The following is a 20,926-nucleotide window of genomic DNA, read 5'->3' as shown; positions in this document are numbered from 1 at the left end:
TTCCTTTGCTGTGTCACAGTGAGGTTATGGTGTCGTCCCTAACAACTCAGAGGGTCAGGATCTTTGTTGCAGTAGAGGGAGAAGCAGCTGCAGCAGAGGTGCTGCTGATGAGCCCTCCGGTATTTGGAGAGTATACTCAGTCCACCAACTACTGGCTCCCTTCCCTCTCTTCTCTTTCTTTCTCTTTGAAATAACTGCTCTTTAAGAAGTAACCCCTAGCCTCACCTCATTCACGTGGTATAATCGTATTCATAACACCCTAATGTAACAGGGGCTATTTGCTCTCTTGCCTTGTTACAAAAGTCCTTTTACACACACACACACGTGTGTGTGTGTGTGTGTGTGTGTGTGTGTATTGTTTTTCCCCCCCCTCTTTGCCGAGCCACTCAGCTTGCGGTATCTTAGCTTCCCGACCAGGGGCTGAACCTGGGCCACAGCGGTGAAAGCACTGAGTCCTAACCACTGGACCACCAGAGAATTCCCAGGCGTTCTATATTTTATTAACTGACCTGATTAAGCTGTACTAACTTCACAGAATGCACTAAAGTATTTTACTTTGTTCTCCTAACCTTCATCCCCCACAGCATGATAATCATTAACCAAACCCTAATTCCTAAGAATAACAGCACTTTTGACTAGCTGTTTTCCAGGGCTAGATGGTATCTACAGATAAGGGTGACTTAGGAGCTGGGACCTCCTGCCTCCTGGGAAAATGCCACAAGAAGATGAAAAACCGCCCTCTCACTTCTCCTCCTAGCATAAAAGAAACCTAAATTCTTTTCTGAATTAAAATGGTTCTTTAGGAAGTTAGTCCACCTTCTCGGTTTGCTGACTTTCAGAATAAAGTTGCTACTTCTTGCCCCAATACCTCACCTCTCATTTTATTGGCCTGTCATAGAGCTGTAAGCAGGTAAGTTAGGGGAACCTCAATGAAAGAGAACCCTGGCTTTCTTGACATAAGAGAAGCCATTTCTGGCCTAAGCCATTTTGTGATCTAAGCCTGGCCACAATGCTTGCCCTTGAATAGGTCTCAGTAATCAATGAACTTAAGGAAAAAAGGAATGAAAGAACAGAGAAAAAGTAGTCGAACAATAGTGCAGTGATACAGCAGAGTCCTGGTTCCTCCTCAAGGGATATAGATATATATACAAAATAATATATCTTTGAGTTCTGCAGGAACTAAGGCCCCCACCCAGGTGGAGGATGGAGTGATGATGTTGACCCTCCTGACTTCATAAACCAAAGCTTGGACTCTGTCGACCTTTGCCCCAATTTTATGCTGAATTCTCCTCTGCTAAATCCCCTTCATGAATATGCATGTACCTTTAGCTTAAAACTTCCCCAATTTTGTTGTTCAGGGTGAAAATGCTTTGGGAGAGATCCCCAGTGTTCTCCTTACTTGCTGCAAGTAATAATAAATCCTTCCTTCTCCCGATCTTTGGCTTGGTTGTGTCTATTGGCTCAACGCGCACCAAGAGGTGAACCCAGTTTTTGGGTAACACAGTGAGCAGTATGAGCTTGAACTTGGTAACACTAAGACCCCTCCTAAAGTTGGGGAGACACCAGCCTCAGACACATCTTCACTCCAAACACATAGATGGGTTACACCCAAGACATCCAACCAGAAACACTGTAAGGAGGGCCCCATTCCCATACTCCTGTTCCCAAAGGACAAAGAATTACAGAAACTGCCAATTCAGAATCCTCTGTATACAGAACCCAGGGTTGCTGGGATCAACAGTGCCACACAGGGCAGGAGAGCACACAGGAGGAGACCCCAACAAACAGCAGCTCATGGAGCAGGAGCTTCCAGGCTTTCTTATCAGCCTGCCCAGGTAAGAGGCGCTAGGGGAAAAGGGAGGGGTGAGGCTTAAGTTTTCAGTAGTCAAACATGAAATATGTGGATCCCCACCACCCCACCCAAGAACAAACAGAAGAAAAATGTGCATTCACATGACTTGGTTTTATATAAAGAAACACTAGCAGGATGATGGAAGTAATCAAAACTGGTTCTTTGCACAGAAGAGGAGTGGGATATGTGGGCAGGGAGTTGTCTTAAGTTAGTTTCCTATCTTAGGGATTTTTTTAACCTTCCCATGAATTATTTATTTAGAAGAAGGAGAAAAAATTTTATATGCCATATTTTGCTATGCTTAATAATTATTTTATATTAACTTTTACATTTAAAAATTAATTTAAACTTTTCTACATAGGAAACCATACCAAGACTTAATCCTTTAAACAGTAAGGTGTATAAGACTGCAGACTATAAATAATTTACAAATCCCTTTCTAATGAAAAGGACTAGGGGCCTTACAGTTTGTCCTTCCACTATATTTCACACTGGTGATGTTTTCAGGAACGAATGGCATACTCTAATACACTATGACTTGCAAAGTAAGAGCTGAAGTAAACTAAGAATTTCAAATATTTACAAAGGCTTTGAGGATTTTCCTCATATCGATGAAAATAGAAATTCAATTGTTTTTTTCCTCACATGCATTAAAATAGGAACTCATTTACCTTAGTAATAGTATAATAGCCTTTTTTTTTTTTTTTTTTTATAATAGCCTTTTAAATGTCAATTTTCTCTAGGGACAGGCACATACACTGACCTAAAAATGGAAAAAGCACCTGAGAACTTAAATACGCCCATCTCACATCTTGAGGTTCTCTTGCCTAAATGGAATAAAAATCCTCTTTGGTTCCACAATTTTCTTGCCTTACATCATATCTCTCGATCAACTTACATTTTAAAATCCCAAGTGCTGGTGCAAACTAGAGTTAAAGGGCTGCAATATTTCAGATAAAAGAATCCAAATACTGAAATCAAAACAGATAAGCAGGCTGCTTCCCTCAAATTCAGAAGAAAACCCCATTTTCAGAAAGTTGAACATATTCCAGACTTGGTGTCTAAACACTCCAGGTTGAGATGGAACCCCTAGAGTGGGTCAGTCCCTGGGAAAGGGGGTTAGGGACAGGTTAGCAGCCACACGAATGATCTCTGGGAGCTCTACACGTCCTCCCCTCTCCTGTAAGCATGGAAGCACTCCCTCCCCCAGGCTTCTCTTGTCACAAGTCAGGAAACTCTCAGGCTGATTCAGTTTAAGGCTCTGACCCAAAGGAACTCCCCAATTCATAAACCTTCTGTCCATGAGACAGAACACCTGATCTTCACAGACTCTCAGTGTGTACAAATTACACTAACTGCACGTACACTGTGGATGCAAAATTCAAACACTGTCTAAAAGTGTCTAGGCCTATGGAACTACAACTACAACCTAAAAAAGGCATCATCCCCACCCCCACGTGCAGGTGCACTGCCAGCTTTCCAAAGCTCTGCATCTTCTCTCACTATAAAGTTTCCTTCTGTGGTGGATGTGAACAGGGAGGACACCTGCAAGGGTAAGGCTTCCCAGGAAGAACCAACTAGGTTTTGCAGTACTTCCCTTTCCAACCTCAAGGGGGCCTTAGTGAGGCTCACTGACCACAGGCCTCTACTCTCCCTGGACTTGCTTTGGATCCCTGAGATTTTAAATGACACAAAGCCAGTTTTTGAACAATACAGCAGAATAACTTAAATCCAGTGTTTATGTGGGAAGGAGGAAAGAAAATGGTAAGGCACTTTAGTAGTTCAAGCAGAAAACCCCAAATATCTATTCCATCCAGAATAAAAGATGTCAGTTAATTATTATTTCCTTGGCAAGAAATTCATTTGTAAATAATTAACTATACTTGAACACTTTTGGTCTCAGCCCTGCAATTTCATTTGAAAATATCCAAAAGTAAACACAGACCTCAGAAACTTACTACACACGTTCAGGGAAAGAAACAGTGGAACCAAAATTCTTAACAAATGTAATGTAATACAAGAATATTTTATCTTCTCTCAGAGTAACCTCTTTCTTACCTGTTTGGAACTATTTTATACTGTCCTTATAGCTCTATTGATTAAATACGTTTTTCCTTTATTGAAAAATGCAGACTAAGTCAGTAAATCTCTTTAAAGTTACAAACCCAGGGAGAGGCAGTGCTGACAGTTTCCACAAAAAATAAACTCCACCCAAAGGCCTTCCCATAGGATGTATGTGCCCTGTAAGGATTCTGGGGGAGAGGCACAAGGTTTTCATACAATGTACATGGTTCTGTGTGGTTATTCGTCTTGCTTCTCAAGTAAAACATCCACAGATAAAAAAAATAAATCTTTAAGGGCCATCCATGGCTCTGTGGGAAAAGGATAAACAGTTAAAATATTGGGTCGCTTTGAAATGCACCACAGAGGACAAATAGTTGATAGTGATGCTGTGAATCGGAAAAGCGAAGCTGGCTTTGGGAATGAGAGGAGGCATTTATTGCCAGAGCTAGGCTGGGGAAACAAGAGCTGTGAATTTGAAACCCTGCTCTAAAAAGCACAACACTCGTAAAACTCAGAAGAAAACGAGTCCCGCTGACGTGAAAGGAGAGACTGTGGACTTCATAGAGCAAAGCTCCTCCCACGCACGATCCCCGGAGACCCAGTCACGACTGTTCCCTGATGACCCTCCCTGTGGTCACCGCACAGTCTCGGGGAGACGACAAACTGCGGGCGCAGAGCTGCCCAGAGAGGCTCCGGGGTCAGGGCCCAAGTCGCCGCACGCAGTGACGGGACAGGACGCCCGGGGTTCCGGCTGCCGGCCCCGCCCCCACGCTGCCAGACCGAGGGGACTGAGGTCCAAGCGGAGACACACGCGGCTCGGGTCCGCATACCCCAGAGTTGACCGCGGTCAGACCCGGGTCCTGCCAGGGCCGGTTCCGACCAGAACCTGCACCGCGTCTCCACATCGCTGGGCAGCGCACTTACCATTTCCAGGTTTCCCTGAGTCCCTCCTATGACTCCCACGACCGCTGCAAAGCACAGCGTGAGGGACACTGCGGCAAAGCCACAGAGACGATTAGGGGCGAGTAGGAATGTCTGCGCCAATGCAGTGCATGTCCCCACCCACTTTCCCCAGCGGGGTTCTTGATTGGACAGTTTGAGAGGCCTCGCCCCCCACGCTTGAGTGCCAGCGGGGCCGGAAGATGCATGTCTGCGGAACCAGACTCTGCGGGTGGGCGGCGACCTGATCCGGCAAAGGATGTTTGCATTTAAACGGCACTTCTTTCCGGCTTCGGGCGGCCTGTGTTGTTTTCGCCCGGTTCTTTATGAACGCGGAGGTACAGGGAAATGCTGATTAAATTCCCAAATGAATAAAGTAAGTACAGCACTGGAAGATGGCCCATATCAGGCGACACTGAAACAATAGGGTCTTACGTCCTATATGGGTCAGGGTCTTGGCTTAAGTCTGTCAGACCATTCTAAATTGTGACCCTTGTTTACAAACAAAAACACTTAAGGTGACCCCGCCATCTGTAATAAAGAGTCTAGCTCCGTTTTAATATTTGTCCTTTGACAGGATTGAGCCTTCCATCCATCCCTGCCTCTTCCCCACTCATATAAAATTATGAAACAACTTGCCAATTTCTTACAAAGATTATAGCTGGCATTATAATAGGTATTACACTGAATCCTCAGATCATTTTGTGAAGTAGTGCCAGTTCAGCAATGTTAACTCTTCTGAACCATGAAATTGGGATGTTTACTATTTACACTTGTCTTAATTTCTTTTCACCATGTTTTGTAGTTTGAAAAGTACTCACTTTATACTTTAGGTTTAGCTGGTTCTTTTTCTAGTTTTTGAGGTGTAAATTTAGGTTGTTAATTTGATAGCTTTCTTTCTTAATATAGGTGTTTATAAGTTTCCCTTTTACTATACCTTATGCTATATACAAGTCTCCTTGTATTTATCTCCCTTGCTATGTTTGGGTATCCCTAGAAACTCAATGTTAAATAGTCTGTGTCTTAAAACTCTGTTTTAATCCACTCTTTTTATACTGAGCCCTGTTGATAGGGTAGGAAGGTACTGGTGTGGAAAAATGTTCTCTTATGATTAAACCTGTAATGTTTTGGCAGGACAGAATCCCTGGACTATGAACCTCAGAACAGGTTTTTGGTATTCATTCCTTCCCTTTTGACACAGAGAAAACCTGAAGGGTCAGGGAGCTGTCTGAAAGCTCTGCCCCATTTCAGATAAGGATTTGGCAAGTTACTTTTCTTTGAGAGCCTGAGTTACAGTGAACAGAATGCTTTGTGTGCTTATCAAAATGGTTTTCCTGATTCCTGCATGAAGCATGAGGCAGTGTTTTTCCATCATTCATGAGGAGAACCTGGTTGGGCTCCTGTAGGAAAAATTCATAAATTTGGGGGGTTCCCTGAGACTGGACTCCCTAAATGTTTTAAATCTCAAGCTAGTCCAATCTGTGTCTCCAGCAAATTCAAGTTACCAGTTTAAATGTTCCTAGAGGTTACTAGCTCCAGTTGCTTCACCTCCAGGTAACTGACAGTTCTATTTATCTGCCTCTGATTTGGGGAGCATTGATTGCCATGTACTCAAATCTTTCATGAATCTGAGAACAGGTGTTGCCTTTCAGGTTGTTTAGTTTTTCCTTCTTGTTGTGAAGATAACAATGATCTCTCAGAGCTCTTTACATATCCGAGCAGAAACCATCCATTCAGTTGTGCTGCTCTGTATTTTTCCTTTATAAGACTGTTCATCATTTCACTTATTCATTCCTCTGCTAGTGACCATGTAGGTGGTCTCAAAGTTTTTCTTCTGTGATCATATTTGGATCTCTGTATTTGAATTTCTTTCCTCATGTTCTAAAATATCGTAGCCTGAATACATGTTTGTCACCCTAAAGACATTTTCCATGCATTACCTTCTGTTTTATCATTGCCCTTTTGGGGGCAGAATTAACACCTTACCCAAAATGGGATCAGATGTCAACACTGATGTTCTCAAGTGCATCAAAAGAAAGATGTTGGGGCTTCCCTGGTGGCGCAGTGGTTGGGAGTCCGCCTGCCGATGCAGGGGACACGGGTTTGCGCCCCGGTCTGGGAGGGTCCCACGTGCCGCGGAGCGGCTGGGCCCGTGGGCCGTGGCCGCTGGGCCTGCGCGTCCGGGGCTCCGCGGTGGGAGAGGCCACAGCGGTGAGAGGCCCGCGCACAGCAAAAAAACAAAACAAAACAAAACATTCACTTGTAACCGTTCTCAGTGAAGGTTATTACCAGTTCCTTAGTTTTGAGGAACTGGAGACTGTTAACAGAAATAGTAAACTGTCCATATTTCTCAAAAACAAAACAAAACCTGACTCCAGCAGGGTATTAGGCGATGGATTTTTTTTCTCCCATCAGGTAGCTGGATGTTATATTGGGAGAAAATCAGATCCACTGATCTGAGCTGCATGAGAGCAGCAAAAAGAAAGATGTTGGACTTCCCTGGTGGTGCAGTGGTTAAGAATCTGCCTGCCAATGCAGGGGACATGGGTTCAAGCCCTGGTCCAGGAAGATCCCACATACCACGGAGCAACTAAGCCCATGTGCTACAACAACTGAGACTGCGCTCTAGAGCCTGCGAGCCACAACTACTGAGCCTGCATGCCACAACTACTGAAGCCCGCATACCTAGAGCCCGTGCTCCGCAACAAGAGAAGCCACTGCAAGGAGAAGCCCGCTCACCTCAAAGAAGAGTAGCCCCCGTTTGGTGCAACTAGAGAAAGCCTGTGCGCTGCAATGAAGACCCAACGCAGCCAAAAATAAATTTATTTTAAAAAATAGAAAGACTCTTATTACTCAAAGGTACTTTCTAAGGAGAGTTGGGCAAGGGTAAGCTACTTCAGGTGCCTTGTGTAAAGAATGGCTTGGCTACTTAATGTGTGTATAAGTGGAGGCTGCAGGTTTTCAAGTTTTGACCCTCCCACCTGCTGACACAAAAAGAAAAGGAGCAGGTGTCACCCTTCCTAACTTAGTTATGCACTGTAGGCCAGACAGGTGAGCAGATTCCCGAAGCCTTAAGAGTCAGATATCAAAAATGAGGTCAGTTCTTTCACTCCTTAAGTTTACAGACTGAATGCTGCCACATCTCACTGAAATGAATTTGAATATTAATTGAAAAGCCATGTGGCACAAGCAACATAATTAAGATGATGAAGCTTCAAAACAACACTGGAATCCTGTCATACCCAGGTATTTTGAGGGATCCAGGAAAGTGTCAGTATGGTTCTGGAATTCTGTTCAAATATTTCAATAACATTGTTGTTGTTTATTTTAATTTGCTGTCTCATTTGTGTTACTGGTGGCACCTTGCCAGTGTATTCCACCCACATGCAGCAAGCAGCCCTCCTAGGGGAACAGAACTCTCCTTCCCTGGCTCATAAATAGTGCAAAGCCAAGTGGTCATCAGCTACCATGTCCGCTAGAGAGTTGTCCTTCATGGAAAACACCTGAGGCATCAGCTGACTACTACATGTATTTTGAAAGTTTTTGACATTTCTTGATTGGCATTAATGATGTTTGTTGAATGACATTATGTGTGCCCAGGTCAGTGCCAGGGGCTCCAACGACGATGAGTCTGTGATTGTAAACTGTAGGAAAAGAGCACATTTGTGTTGGATAGGCCAGAGGGGTTTGAAGGTGGTTGCCCCAAATGAAATACTGACATGTAGGTTACCCAGTCTATGGATGATGTTAGGAGGAAGAACTGGGAGTGGGATATACATGTGGTGGCCAGGATCTACTATGACAATAAACCAAAGACCTCTAGGAGTGACCAGAAATGTCACTGACAGAATGTCTAGTATAGAAATGCTCTACTCGTAAGATAACAGTAAGCCTGATGACCAGAACAAAGTAACTGGCCCCAAAGACTGTGGATTAAATCTGAATAATGCCCTAAACAGCAGGAAGACCTATGTATAGAAGAAAGCAAGCTTTAAGTAAGCCATTAGAACATCCTATGAGGGTTGTAGACTGGGGTCCTGAGACTGCCACTGAACGCCTTTTTCAACAGCCTGGTTTTTCAGAATTGAGTGGATATCAATAATTTCTACCGTGTGTCGGTGAGTGATTGCATTTTGGTTTCAGAAGGGTTATGTGTGATAGGATAAGTAAATTTTGTATATAAGTATCTACCAAGGTTAGAGCATAGCAAGTAGCCAGTAGAGGGGGTGAAGGGCCCTACAAAGTCTGTTTGACATCAGCTGTAGGGACCCCTTCCTTGGTCAGGAAACTATGTCTATTGCGTTTATTACCAATGGTGTGTTTGTTCACATCAGATGCCTTGGTCAGTCACTAAGGCAGCCATGGCAGAGAAGGGATGTCCCATGAATATTGACTAACATTGAGGTTAGAGGCCTCTAAGTGGTTATGGATTGCAGGGGCTCACAGGACCGAGGTTAATACCATCAGATCCCAGGTGAGAGTGTGCCCAGAAGTCAATTTATCGCTCTGAACACTGAGCCTCTGCAGACTGAGGTTTAATATATGCACAGAGTAAGGACTGGCATTGACTTGGACTTGGATATTGTGAGGCGTTACTCTCAGACTTCTTAATGCCGAAGGAGGTAACTTTGGATAAGGAGCTGTGATTGGTGGTTGAGGCACCTAGATCATTGGTAGTGGCCAAAGGATCTGTAAAAATGTACAGATGAGTTCCATTCTTGGCTGGGGAATTCTCTATTGCTAGCATGATTGCCTGGAATTTGACTAATCCATCTAATGCTTGGGTCCAGTCTCTCATCTCAGATGGCCTGTTTGACTTAGGGACAGAACACAGCATCTCTGCAGTGGACCCCATCTGCAGGTGTGGTGGCAGCACATTGTATATAAAGTATGTGGACTCCCTGGTCTCTCCTGAGATCCCAAGTGACTCCTCAAGTGGCCATGTGTCCAGAAAGAAGTGACCTGCTCTAGAACAAAAGACATTAACTGGGGGGGAACACAGTTTCTTCAGCAAGTGGGATGTGACAGAGGGGCCAATTTTTGCTTTATGCTGCAAGTACCAATGCCTTTTTAACGAGGAAGACTCTGGTTAGCAAAACTGAGGGGTCCTACATTCATGACCCAAGGCAAAATGGGAAATTGGCTGTGGAGGCTCAACTCTGGCCATGGGAGGGCCTCCATTTACAGAACAACTCTGTCAGCTGCCAGCAGAGCTGTTCTAATTGTGTGCAGTTAACAGCTGAGGAGACTAGTTTCTGGTACAAGAATGCCTTGGATAACTTTTGTCCACCATGGGTGGTTTAGAAACACCTGGATGCATAAACAGAGACTGCTAAAGCCTTTATGGTAAACGGGTGTGGGCAGGGAGACAATAATGGAGTAACTGTTATGTAGACAAATTCCAGAGCTTATGATTCCCCATTCAAACTCAGTAAAAATTGAAGTACTGTGTGAACAAGCAAGCAAACATATTTTACAAATATGAGACAGCCGGGATTACTGTGGCCAGTGGAATGTGCCCATAACATAGGTTCTGCCAACTGTTTCTATTACCCTCTCAATTCAGCAGTCACTGGTGTTGCCTCAGGAAAATTTCCAGAGTGGGATATACATGGATTTCTAAAGATGTTTCCACATAAGCAGGCACAGAGTAGGCTTGAGAGCTGGAAATAGTCTACAGATGGTTATGGGAGGAAATGATGTGATTTATACAAACAAAGATGTCTCCAGGTAGATCCCACTTGGGATACACCATTAGGTTTCAGAACCACAGTATTCCTGATATGAGGAAGGAGCTTATTCTCACATGGAAACTATGGGTCAAGGCAGACATTACCCAGTGCAGCAGAGAAACAAACCCCCATGTTGACCTCTTTGGCTGCACCCTTCTGAATGTCATGGTGAATCAGGAAAACATACTCACTAGCACTATTAATGGCATAAGGTGTTTCCTATACAAATTAGACATTATAAAGATATAATCTACAGAAGGTGGTAATCAGACAATACTCCCAATGATGAAACATGAATTCCTTTCCAAGTGGACATGAGGCCTTACAGAAAAATTCAAACTCTGATGGATTTTGATGTGGAACTAGTCAAGACATCAGGGGAAAACTAGACTTCTAATAAAATGGAAATCAAATATTTGTTGGTGGTGTTGGGGATACTCTTAACTACAGGGGCACAGAATCTGGGAAATAAGCTGCAAGACATTGTCCTCAAACCTCCTATTCATCTGTCTCTCTCCCAGTGTGGTGGCTCCAAAATCTGAAGAATACCCTCTTTGCATCTGCCTTTCAATCCAACTCAGGTAATGCAACTGATGACTTCTAACACAGAGTCACAAAGGAGATGAATTCTGGTAAATCTAGCTCCTAACATTACTCACAGGCAATGTATCTCCAACTCTATAGATTTTTTGTCCTATCACAAGTCTCTCTTTTTTTTAATTTAATTTAATTTTTATTTGTTTATTTTTGGCTTGGTTGGGTCTTCGTTGCTGCACACAGGCTTTCTCTAGTTGCAGCAAGTGGGGGCTACTCTTCGTTGTGGTGTGCGGGCTTCTCATTGCGGTGGCTTCTCTTGTTGCAGAGCATGGGCTCTAGGTGTGCGGGCTTCAGTAGTCGCAGCACATGGGCCCAGTAGTGACTCACGGGCTGTAGAGCGCAGGCTTAGTAGTTGTGGCGCACAGGCTTAGTTGCTATACGGCATGTGGGATCTTCCCAGACCAGGGATTGAACCCGTGTTCCCTCCATTGGCAGGTGGATTCTCAACCACTGCGCCACTAGGGAAGCCCCCCCCCCTTATTTTCAGTATTTATTTATTCATTTGGCTGTGCCGGGTCTTAGTTGCAGCACACAGGACCTAGTTCCCTGACCAGGGATTGAACCTGGGCCCTCTTCATTGGGAGCACGGAGTCTTAACCACTGGACCACCAGGGAAGTCCCATAAGTCTCTCTTCTTAATTCAAATTCTATTCACCAACTACCAGTCAGAAGGAAAGACAAAAAGCAAACAGGAAAATCATAATTTATGTAAAAGTATACTCTTTGACAACCTTTCCATACATAAAAATTTATTCCAAGTCTTTAATAGAATGGAAAACTGAAAAAGGCTCCTATACCCACCCCCCCCAAAAGGATCTTTCTTAGTAAAAAAGGTGCAATATATATAATAGATTAGGGGTATACAGGAACTGCGACCCAAGGCCAGTAGAAAAATCCCAACAAATACCAAACTGCCATTTTCAATGACCCTTTAACAGAGAATGAATAGAATATTATAAAAATTTAAGCCTACCTGCATATTAGAAATACATTTTAATTCACCCATGGATCCAACAGACTTCAAAATGGAAAGAGAAAAAAACCATCTGATTAAACTCAAAATCACTACCTTTAAACCTTATGTACTATTGTTGAAAGACAACTTACAGAACTCACATTAATATTTATTTTTGAAATTCGTAGAGATCCTATGTCCAAGGATATACTTTAAGAAAGATCCTTGCTAAACATAGCATATTTAAAAACTTTTAAAACAACTCTTTCATACTGAAGGTTTTCTGGAACTTTAGGCATGGATTACTTTCCAACAAGTTATCTTGTTACATTTATACCTCTTCATAGGAGTTTTCACGTCTAAGGATGTGGGCCAACTGAAGTGTTTCCCAAGCTGTTTACAAACAAGAGGTTTTATCTAGTGAATCTTTTCATGCCTTCGTAAATTGCTGTGATAAAAGAAGGCTTTCCCACATTCTTCACATTTATATGGTTTCTCTCCAGTGTGCAGTCTCATGTGCCGTCGAATGCTTGACAGAGAAATGTAGGCTTTCCCACATTCCTGACATTGATAAGGTTTCTCTCCAGTGTGAGTTCTTTCATGCACTTGAACATAGGTGGAACTGAACGTTTTCCCACATATTTTGCATTCATAGGGGTTTTCTCCAATGTGGGTTCTTGCATGATTTCGAAGAGAACTGTGAGTACTAAATGCTTTAGAATATGTTTTACACACATACGGTTTCTCTCTATTGTGAGTCCTTTCATGTCTTTGAGAAGAACTGGTAACAAACAATGCTTTCCCATATTCCTTACATTCATAGGGTTTTTCTCCAGTGTGATTTCTTTCATGATTTTGTAAACCTCTTTGAGAACTAAAACTTAAACCACATTGTTTACATTGATAGGGTTTCTCTCCAGTGTGACTCCATTCATGGATTTTAAGAGAACTGGGATTAATGAACACTTTCTCACATTCTTTACATTTATAAGGTCCATCTCTAGTGTGTGTTATCATGTGATATTGGAAGGTTTTGTACCATGTATAGGTTTTCCCACATATTTTACACTCATAGGGTTTTTCTCCAGTATGGGTTCTTTCATGCATTTGGAAACCTTTTTGAGAACTAAAACTTTTACCACATTGTTTACATTGATAGGGTTTCTCCCCAGTGTGACTCTTTTCATGTATTTTTAGAGAACTAGGATTAAGGAATACTTTCTCACACTTTTCACATTTATAAGGTCCATCTCTAGTATGTGTTATCATGTGATATTGGAAGGTTTTGTGCCAGGTGTAGGCTTTCCCACATTCCTTACACTCATAGGGCTTTTCACCAGTGTGGGTTCTTTCATGATTTCGAAGAGATGTGGCACTACTCAATGCTTTAGAACATGTTTTACACACATACATTTTCTCTCCAGTGTGATGCCATTTGTGTATTTGGAAGGAACTGAAATAACTAAAGCCTTTACCACACTGCTTACATTCATAGGGTTTCTCTCCTCCGTGACTCCTTTCATGTGCTCGAAATGTTTGTTTACATCGAAAGGCTTTTCCACACTGTTTACACTGGTAAGGTTTCTCTCCAGTGTGACTCCTTTCATGGGTTCGAAGAGAACTGCGGTGTCTGTAGGCTTTCTCACAGTGTTTACATTGATAGGGTTTCTCTCCTGTGTGAATTCTTTCATGTGTTTGAATGCTTTCATGACAACTAAAGGCTTTTCCACACTGTTTACATTGATAGGGTTTCTCTCCAGTGTGAGTTCTTCCATGTACTCGTAAGGAACAGTAATAACTGAAGGCTTTGCCACATTGTTTACATTGATAGGGTTTCTCCCCAGTGTGACTCCTTTCATGTACTTTAAGAGAACTGGCATTAACGAATACCTTCTCACATTCTTTACATTTATAAGGTCCAACTCCACTGTGTGTTATCATGTGTTTTTGAAAGGTTATGAGCCATGTGAAGGCTTTCCCACATGCCTTACACTTATAGGGTTTTTCTCCAGTATGAGTTCTTTCATGTTTTCGAAGACAACTGAGAGTACTCAATGCTTTAGAACATATTTTACATTCATACAGTTTCTCTCCAGTGTGACTTCTTTTGTGCATTAGGAAGGAAGTGAAATGATTAAAGGCTTTACCACAGTGCTTACATTTATATAGCTTGTCACCATATTTTTGAAACTTTCCCGGTTCATGTTCAATGTGACATTTCATGTGTCTAGTAAGGGATGAACGATCCATGAAGACTGTTCCACATGCACTGCATTCACATGGTTTTAGTCCAGTAGTTTTCTTCTTCAGATTGAGAGATGGAATAAGCCTGAAGTGTTCTCCACAGGAACTACTGTCTTTACGTTCAGAGAGTCTCTCTACCATAGGACTTCTGGGAAAAATGAAAAGCACATTTCTAATGATTTCTTTATTGATCTTATATTTCTTGTATTTATTATGATTTATAGGAATAGTATAGGTTTTCCACCCTGTGTGAATTGTTAGAAATTGAATATACTGAATGTACTGCAATGGGACTTCACCCTTCCTACTATTAAAAGTGATATTCAAATATAGGGTTTATTAATAATATTTGCAAGTGAACTATTTTGCAAACACCTAACATTTATGTCACATTTAAGAAAATGTTTTTGGTAGAAATTTTATAAGAAGAACTAAATTTGAAGAAGGGGCTATTTGTTTTGTTTGCTTGTTTTAAAAATTTCATAATTTACCAGGATTCTCACTTGAGACAATGCTTTGTATTGTGAGTGTGACTTACCTTAGGTTTCCCCCCTGGTTTCTGTACTGATCTCCAATGTCATGATATTCCCATGTTTTTCCTAAAATGCAGACCCAGAAAAATTATTCCAAAATATTAGAAATTAATAAGAATTATTTGATTCTCTGTCCATTGTTTAGTGTTACCAAGCCCAGTTGATATCCCAACATCCTCCCTTCCCCAATTCCACATCTTAGAACAATGTCAAGTAGCACAAAGCATTTGTTCTCTAACTGACTAGGTGAAAGAACGTCACCATCCTTACCTACTGAGGCCAGGTTCCAGAAGATTTCCTGCATCACATCTCTGTAGAGTTTCTTTTGTGAAGGATCCAGCAAAGCCCACTCCTCCAGGGTGAAGTTCACAACCACATCCTCAATAGCCAATGAGTCCTAAAACACCCAAAATATATGTACAGTAAGATGCATGAGACTGACAGCACTAGACATCTATACTCCATTTATAGTAAAGTTACTTATGAACCTGTTGTTTCCAAAGAGTTATTCTATGACTTGATCATGAGAAAAACTTATTCTCTCCATGCTTCCTCGTAAATTTAACAGCATCATGAACACACGGAAATTATTTACACATTATTTCTGTGATCACATGATAACTTATACCTCATTAATAGTAGAGCCCAGAGATTGCTGGGAAATGACAGAAATGCTATATAAGTGAAACAAATATCATTTTAAAGACATTGATTTCATGTGAGAAGATTCTTTCATCTTCTCCCTTATTTCTTTTTTTACATCTTTATTAGAGTATAATTGCTTTACAATGGTGTGTTAGTTTCTGCTTTATAACAAAGTGAATCAGTTATACATATACATATGTTCCCATATCTCTTCCCTCTTGTGTCTCCTTCCCTCCCACCCTCCCTATCCCACCCCTCCAGGCGGTCACAAAGCACTGAGCTGATCTCCCTGTGCTATGCGGCTGCTTCCCACTAGCTATCTACCTTACATTTGGTAGTGTATATATGTCCATGACTCTCTCTTGCTTTGTCACAGCTTACCCTTCCCCCTCCCCATATCCTCAAGTCCATTCTCTAGTAGGTCTGTGTCTTTATTCCTGTCTTACCCCTAGGTTCTTCATGACATTTTTTTTTCTTAAATTCCATATATATGTGTTAGCATACAGTATTTGTCTTTCTCTTTCTGACTTACTTCACTCTGTATGACAGACTCTAGCTCTATCCACCTCATTATAAATAGCTCAATTTCGTTTCTTTTTATGGCTGAGTAATATTCCATTGTATATATGTGCCACATCTTCTTTATCCATTCATCCGATGATGGGCACTTAGGTTGTTTCCATCTCCAGGCTATTGTAAATAGAGCTGCAATGAACATTTTGGTACATGACTCTTTTTGAATTATGGTTTTCTCAGGGTATATGCCCAGTAGTGGGGTTGCTGGGTCGTATGGTAGTTCTATTTGTAGTTTTTAAAGGAACCTCCATACTGTTCTCCATAGTGGCTGTACCAATTCACATTCCCACCAGCAGTGCAAGAGGGTTCCCTTTTCTCCACACCCTCTCCAGCATTTATTGTTTCTAGATTTTTTGATGATGGCCATTCTGACTGGTGTGAGATGATATCTCATTGTAGTCTTGATTTGCATTTCTCTAATGAATAATGATGTTGAGCATTCTTTCATGTGTTTGTTGGCAGTCTGTATATCTTCTTTGGAGAAATGTCTATTTAGGTCTTCTGCCCATTTTTGGATTGGGTTGTTTGTTTTCTTGTTATTGAGCTGCATGAGCTGCTTACAAATTTTGGAGATTAATCCTTTGTCAGTTGCTTCATTTGCAAATATTTTCTCCCATTCTGAGGGTTGTCTTTTGTTCTTGTTTATGGTTTCCTTTGCTGGGCAAAAGCTTTTAAGTTTCATTAGGTCCCATTTGTTTATTTTTGTTTTAATTTCCATTTCTCTAGGAGGTGGGTCAAAAAGGATCTTGCTGTTATTTATGTCATAGGAGGTGGGTCAAAAAGGATCTTGCTGTGATTTATGTCATAGAGTGTTCTGCCTATGTTTTCCTCTAAGAGTTTGATAGTTTTTGGCCTTACATTTAGGTCTTTAATCCATTTTGAGCTTATTTTTGTGTATGGTGTTAGGGAGTGATCTAATCTCATACTCATCTTCTCCCTTATTATCCACCATTTATAGCACTCCATGAGGTAGAGGGTCAAATCTGCATGAGTTTTCAATGAATGAGTCTCCTGAGGAGAACTGGAAGCTTTTCTTCCTAGTCCTATCACCAAACATGAGAGTCCAGGGGGCCTGTAGAAATCAAACTTTTACCAAAGCCCAGCTGGCCCCACTGTTCCAAAGTCCTCCAGCCCTTTAGAAGTAATTAGATGCACCTGACTGAATGTAAATATTCTTGTGGGGAAGCACTGCTTTTAAGTTGTGTAATAATGATCACAGACTGTGTTATTCCCTTCTCTCTATGTATAATTTCATGCAGCTAGAAAGTTATTCTAAACTTAGAGCTCAGACCTGAGGAAAAAGGAATAACAACTTAGACCACAAAATCCCTCCACTCATGTGCCTCAGGGATTGTTCCAGCCAAACTTTAGAATACATACTGAGATAATAGCCAGAATAGCTCCTTCTGATCAAACCCTGTTCCCTTGAGGAAAAGGTTAAGAGCTACAGATTGCGAGTGAGTTCACTTAAGTTCATATGAGTTGATGGTGAATTTGTCCATGATTATAAAATATGTAAAGGTTTCATCAGTGGTTTCCTCCAAAACAACATAAGGTCTCCATTCTGCAATTGCAGGACCTAATGTTTCCTGAGCAGCCACGCTAGCTGCTGCCTGGCCAACTTATGCTCTGGAATTTATGAACCTAAAAGCTGTGATTTTCAATCTTACTAGAAGAGAATGAAAACATTTGAAAGTCTTCCTAGAGCCATGAGACCAATGACTTCAAAAGACAAACTGGTGTCTCTGGAACTGGGAAAGAGAAAATAAAGACGTTTTATAATATGCCACAAATATTCTGTTCTTAAGGCCTGTACTGAAAAAAAAAAGTTTCACCAGAGTGTAATGCAAAGACAAAAGGAACAAAACAGATAGAACACACTATCCATAAATCCTAGCATAACTTTTTCTAACAGAAGATTAAAAACACACATAATGAAAATAACTGAAGGAAAAGAGAGAGAGAAAAAAAACAGAAGATGTAAGTAACAATCACTGAGATTTTTCTAAAATTAATGATAGACAACAACTGTAGATCCATGAATCTCAGTGAACACTAAACATGAAAACACCTAAAAAGAAGACTAAAGTATGTCATACTCTAACTAGAGAAAAATCAAATGCAAAAAGAACATAGTTTAAGAAGCCAGAGGGGGAAACAGACCTCAGGTATAGAGAAATTAGAATTAAACTGGACACCTTTTCAGAAAACAAACAAGCAAGAACAGAGTGGATTGAAATGCTTAAAGTTCTGAAATTAAAACCACTCTAAGAATACTACATCAAGGACAATTATCCTTAAAAAACAAGGAAGATCTGAGGACTTTCTGAGACAAAAATTGAGGGAATTTGTCATTACTACATCTACTTTGAAACAAATGTTCAAAATTCATAAGAAAGAATACAAATGATGAAGGTGGATTAGGAGAGGAATAAATAAACATCTTTAATATTATCATATATAACAGATAAGACTTTGTGTAAAATAATATTAACAACAATGACACTGGTAATGAAAGCCTTGTGGATAAGTAAGGTAAGACAGGAGGGAATTGAGAATAGTGTGGTATGAGATACCTGTACAACCAATGAAGAGGTATAGTATTACTTGACAGAAGACGTAGGCTAATTCTAAATATATACTGAAAACTCAAGGCCAACCACAAAAAAAAATTTTTTTTAATGTGTAACTGATAGGCTAAGAGAGGATTAAAATGAAGAATCAGGTAAAATGCTCAGTTAAAGCCAGAGAAGGTAGAAAAAAAGGGGAAGGCAAATGAAAGAAAGAACAAGGGCAACAAATAGAAACAGGAGAATGTGTGGTAGATATTAATCCAACTGTATTAATCACCATTTCAATCATCAATGGTCTCAATACAAGTGAAAGACAAATACAGTAATATCAGATTTTAAAAACTGTAATTATATGTTGTCTACAAAAAACCCATTTTAAATATGAAGACACAGGTAGATGAAAGGTAAAGGGATGGAGAAAAATGCACTATGCCAAAACTAATAAAAAAAAAGCTGGTATATAAATTTCAGATAATGGAGATTTCAGCCCAAGGAAAACTCAGCGATAAAAAGGGGCTTTACATAGGGACAAAAAGGTCCATTCTCCAAGAAGGTATAACAATCCTTCATGTGTACATACATAGCAACAAAGGGGCAAAGTACTTAAGGAAAGATGTGAAGAATGCAGGGAGGAATACATGAATCCATTATTATAATTGTACATGAACACCCCCTTATCACAAGCTATAAATTTCAGCAGGCAGAAAATCAGGAAGGACAGAGTTGAACTGAACAAGCACCATGAAACAACTCAACTTAACTGTAACCTATGGAATGCTTTATGCAACAAGGGCAGAATACACATTCTTCTCTACTTTACATGGAACATTCACTAAGACAGAACACATTCGGGGATATGTAACATACCTTAACAAATCTGAAAGAAGAAAAATCATACAAACTATGCTCTTAGACCTCAAAAGCAATTAATCTAGATATCAATAACAGCAAGAGTTGGAAAACCTCTCAATACCTGGAGATTCAACAACACCCTTTGAAATACTACAGAAGATCAAAGAAGTCTCAAGAAATATAAAATTTATTTTGAACTAAATGAAATGAAAACATAATGTGTCAAAGGATGTGGGATGCAGCAGAAGCAGTGCCTAGAGGGAAATTTATGCCATAAAACAAATACATTGGAAAAACACTAAGATGTGTAAATAATAACGTAAAAGCATGTACCTTAGGAAACGATAAAAAGAAGAGCATATGAAACGCAAAGTAAAGAGAATAAAAGAAATAATAAAAATTAGAAAAAATGTAAGGTAACTGTGGGATATCGATGGAGAAAAAATTTTTTTAACTCTTGTTCTTTTTTTTTTTTAATATTTATTTATTTATTTGGCTGCACCCAGTCTTAGTTGCAGTTCATGGGATCTTCATTGCAGCATGTGGACTCTTAGCTGCAGCATGCATGTGGCATCTAGTTCCCTGACCAAGGATGGAATCCAGGCCTCCTGCATTGGGAGCAAGAAGCCTTAACGACTGGACCACCAGGGAAGTCCCTAACTCTAGTTCTTTACCAAGATTAATAACATTAATAAATATCTAGTCAAGATAACTAAGAAAGGAGGGAAGAGAAAAAGTACAAATATCAGAAAGGAACAGAGGGTGAAATGAAAATGAAAAAGAATTTGATAAAATCCAACATCCATTTATGAAAACAAACTACTAACAGAGGGAACTTTCACTTCCTGAGAATGAACATATTCATGAGTCCTGTAGCTAAATCTATAACATTTGTTTGTATAACATGATTATCCCTGTGAAACATCTGAAAGAATAAACAATGAAAGAGATAGCTCCTGGAATCAATAAGAGACTGAGATTGAGGGTTAATCAGTTGCTTTCCTATAGACCCACACAAATGCATTCAACTGAACTTGGAGAAAGATGGCAAGGAAATTCAAATGAAAAGGGAATCTTTTAAACAAACAGCACTGGGAATAATGGATATCCACATAAAACACAGGCACACACAGACACACAACAATGAATGTAGACACAGGCCTTACACATTTCACAAAAAATAACTCAAAACACATCATAGATCTCAATGTGAAATGCAAAAGTAATAAACTCCTAGAAAATAATACAGAAGGAAATGTAGGTGACTCTGGGCTTAGTGATGAATTTTGAAATATAACACCAAATGCAAGGTCTGTAAAAGAAAAAGGTATAATTTCACTTCACTGAAATGAAAACATTCCTGC

At 40.5% G+C, this 20,926-nt stretch overlaps 1 protein-coding gene across 1 annotated transcript in view; it reads right to left on the bottom strand.

The window, feature by feature from the left end:
- Window positions 1-12,556: 12,556 nt before the first annotated feature.
- LOC103088837 (zinc finger protein 709-like) overlaps window positions 12,557-20,926 on the bottom strand; it is a 12,156-nt gene continuing 3,786 nt past the window's right edge. The window contains exons 4-8 of the mRNA XM_007461120.1: window positions 15,187-15,313; window positions 14,922-14,982; window positions 13,431-14,531; window positions 13,177-13,346; window positions 12,557-13,092 (exon numbers count right to left, since the gene is read on the bottom strand). Of these exons, the coding sequence (XP_007461182.1) occupies window positions 12,557-13,092; window positions 13,177-13,346; window positions 13,431-14,531; window positions 14,922-14,982; window positions 15,187-15,313 (1,995 nt within the window). The remainder of the gene's footprint in view (window positions 13,093-13,176; window positions 13,347-13,430; window positions 14,532-14,921; window positions 14,983-15,186; window positions 15,314-20,926) is intronic.

The sequence above is a fragment of the Lipotes vexillifer genome, unplaced genomic scaffold (assembly GCF_000442215.2).
Source record: "Lipotes vexillifer unplaced genomic scaffold, Lipotes_vexillifer_v1.1 scaffold469, whole genome shotgun sequence".
NCBI lineage: Eukaryota > Metazoa > Chordata > Mammalia > Artiodactyla > Lipotidae > Lipotes > Lipotes vexillifer.
Note: the sequence above shows the minus strand (reverse complement) of the source record. Positions and strands in the feature narration are given on the sequence as shown.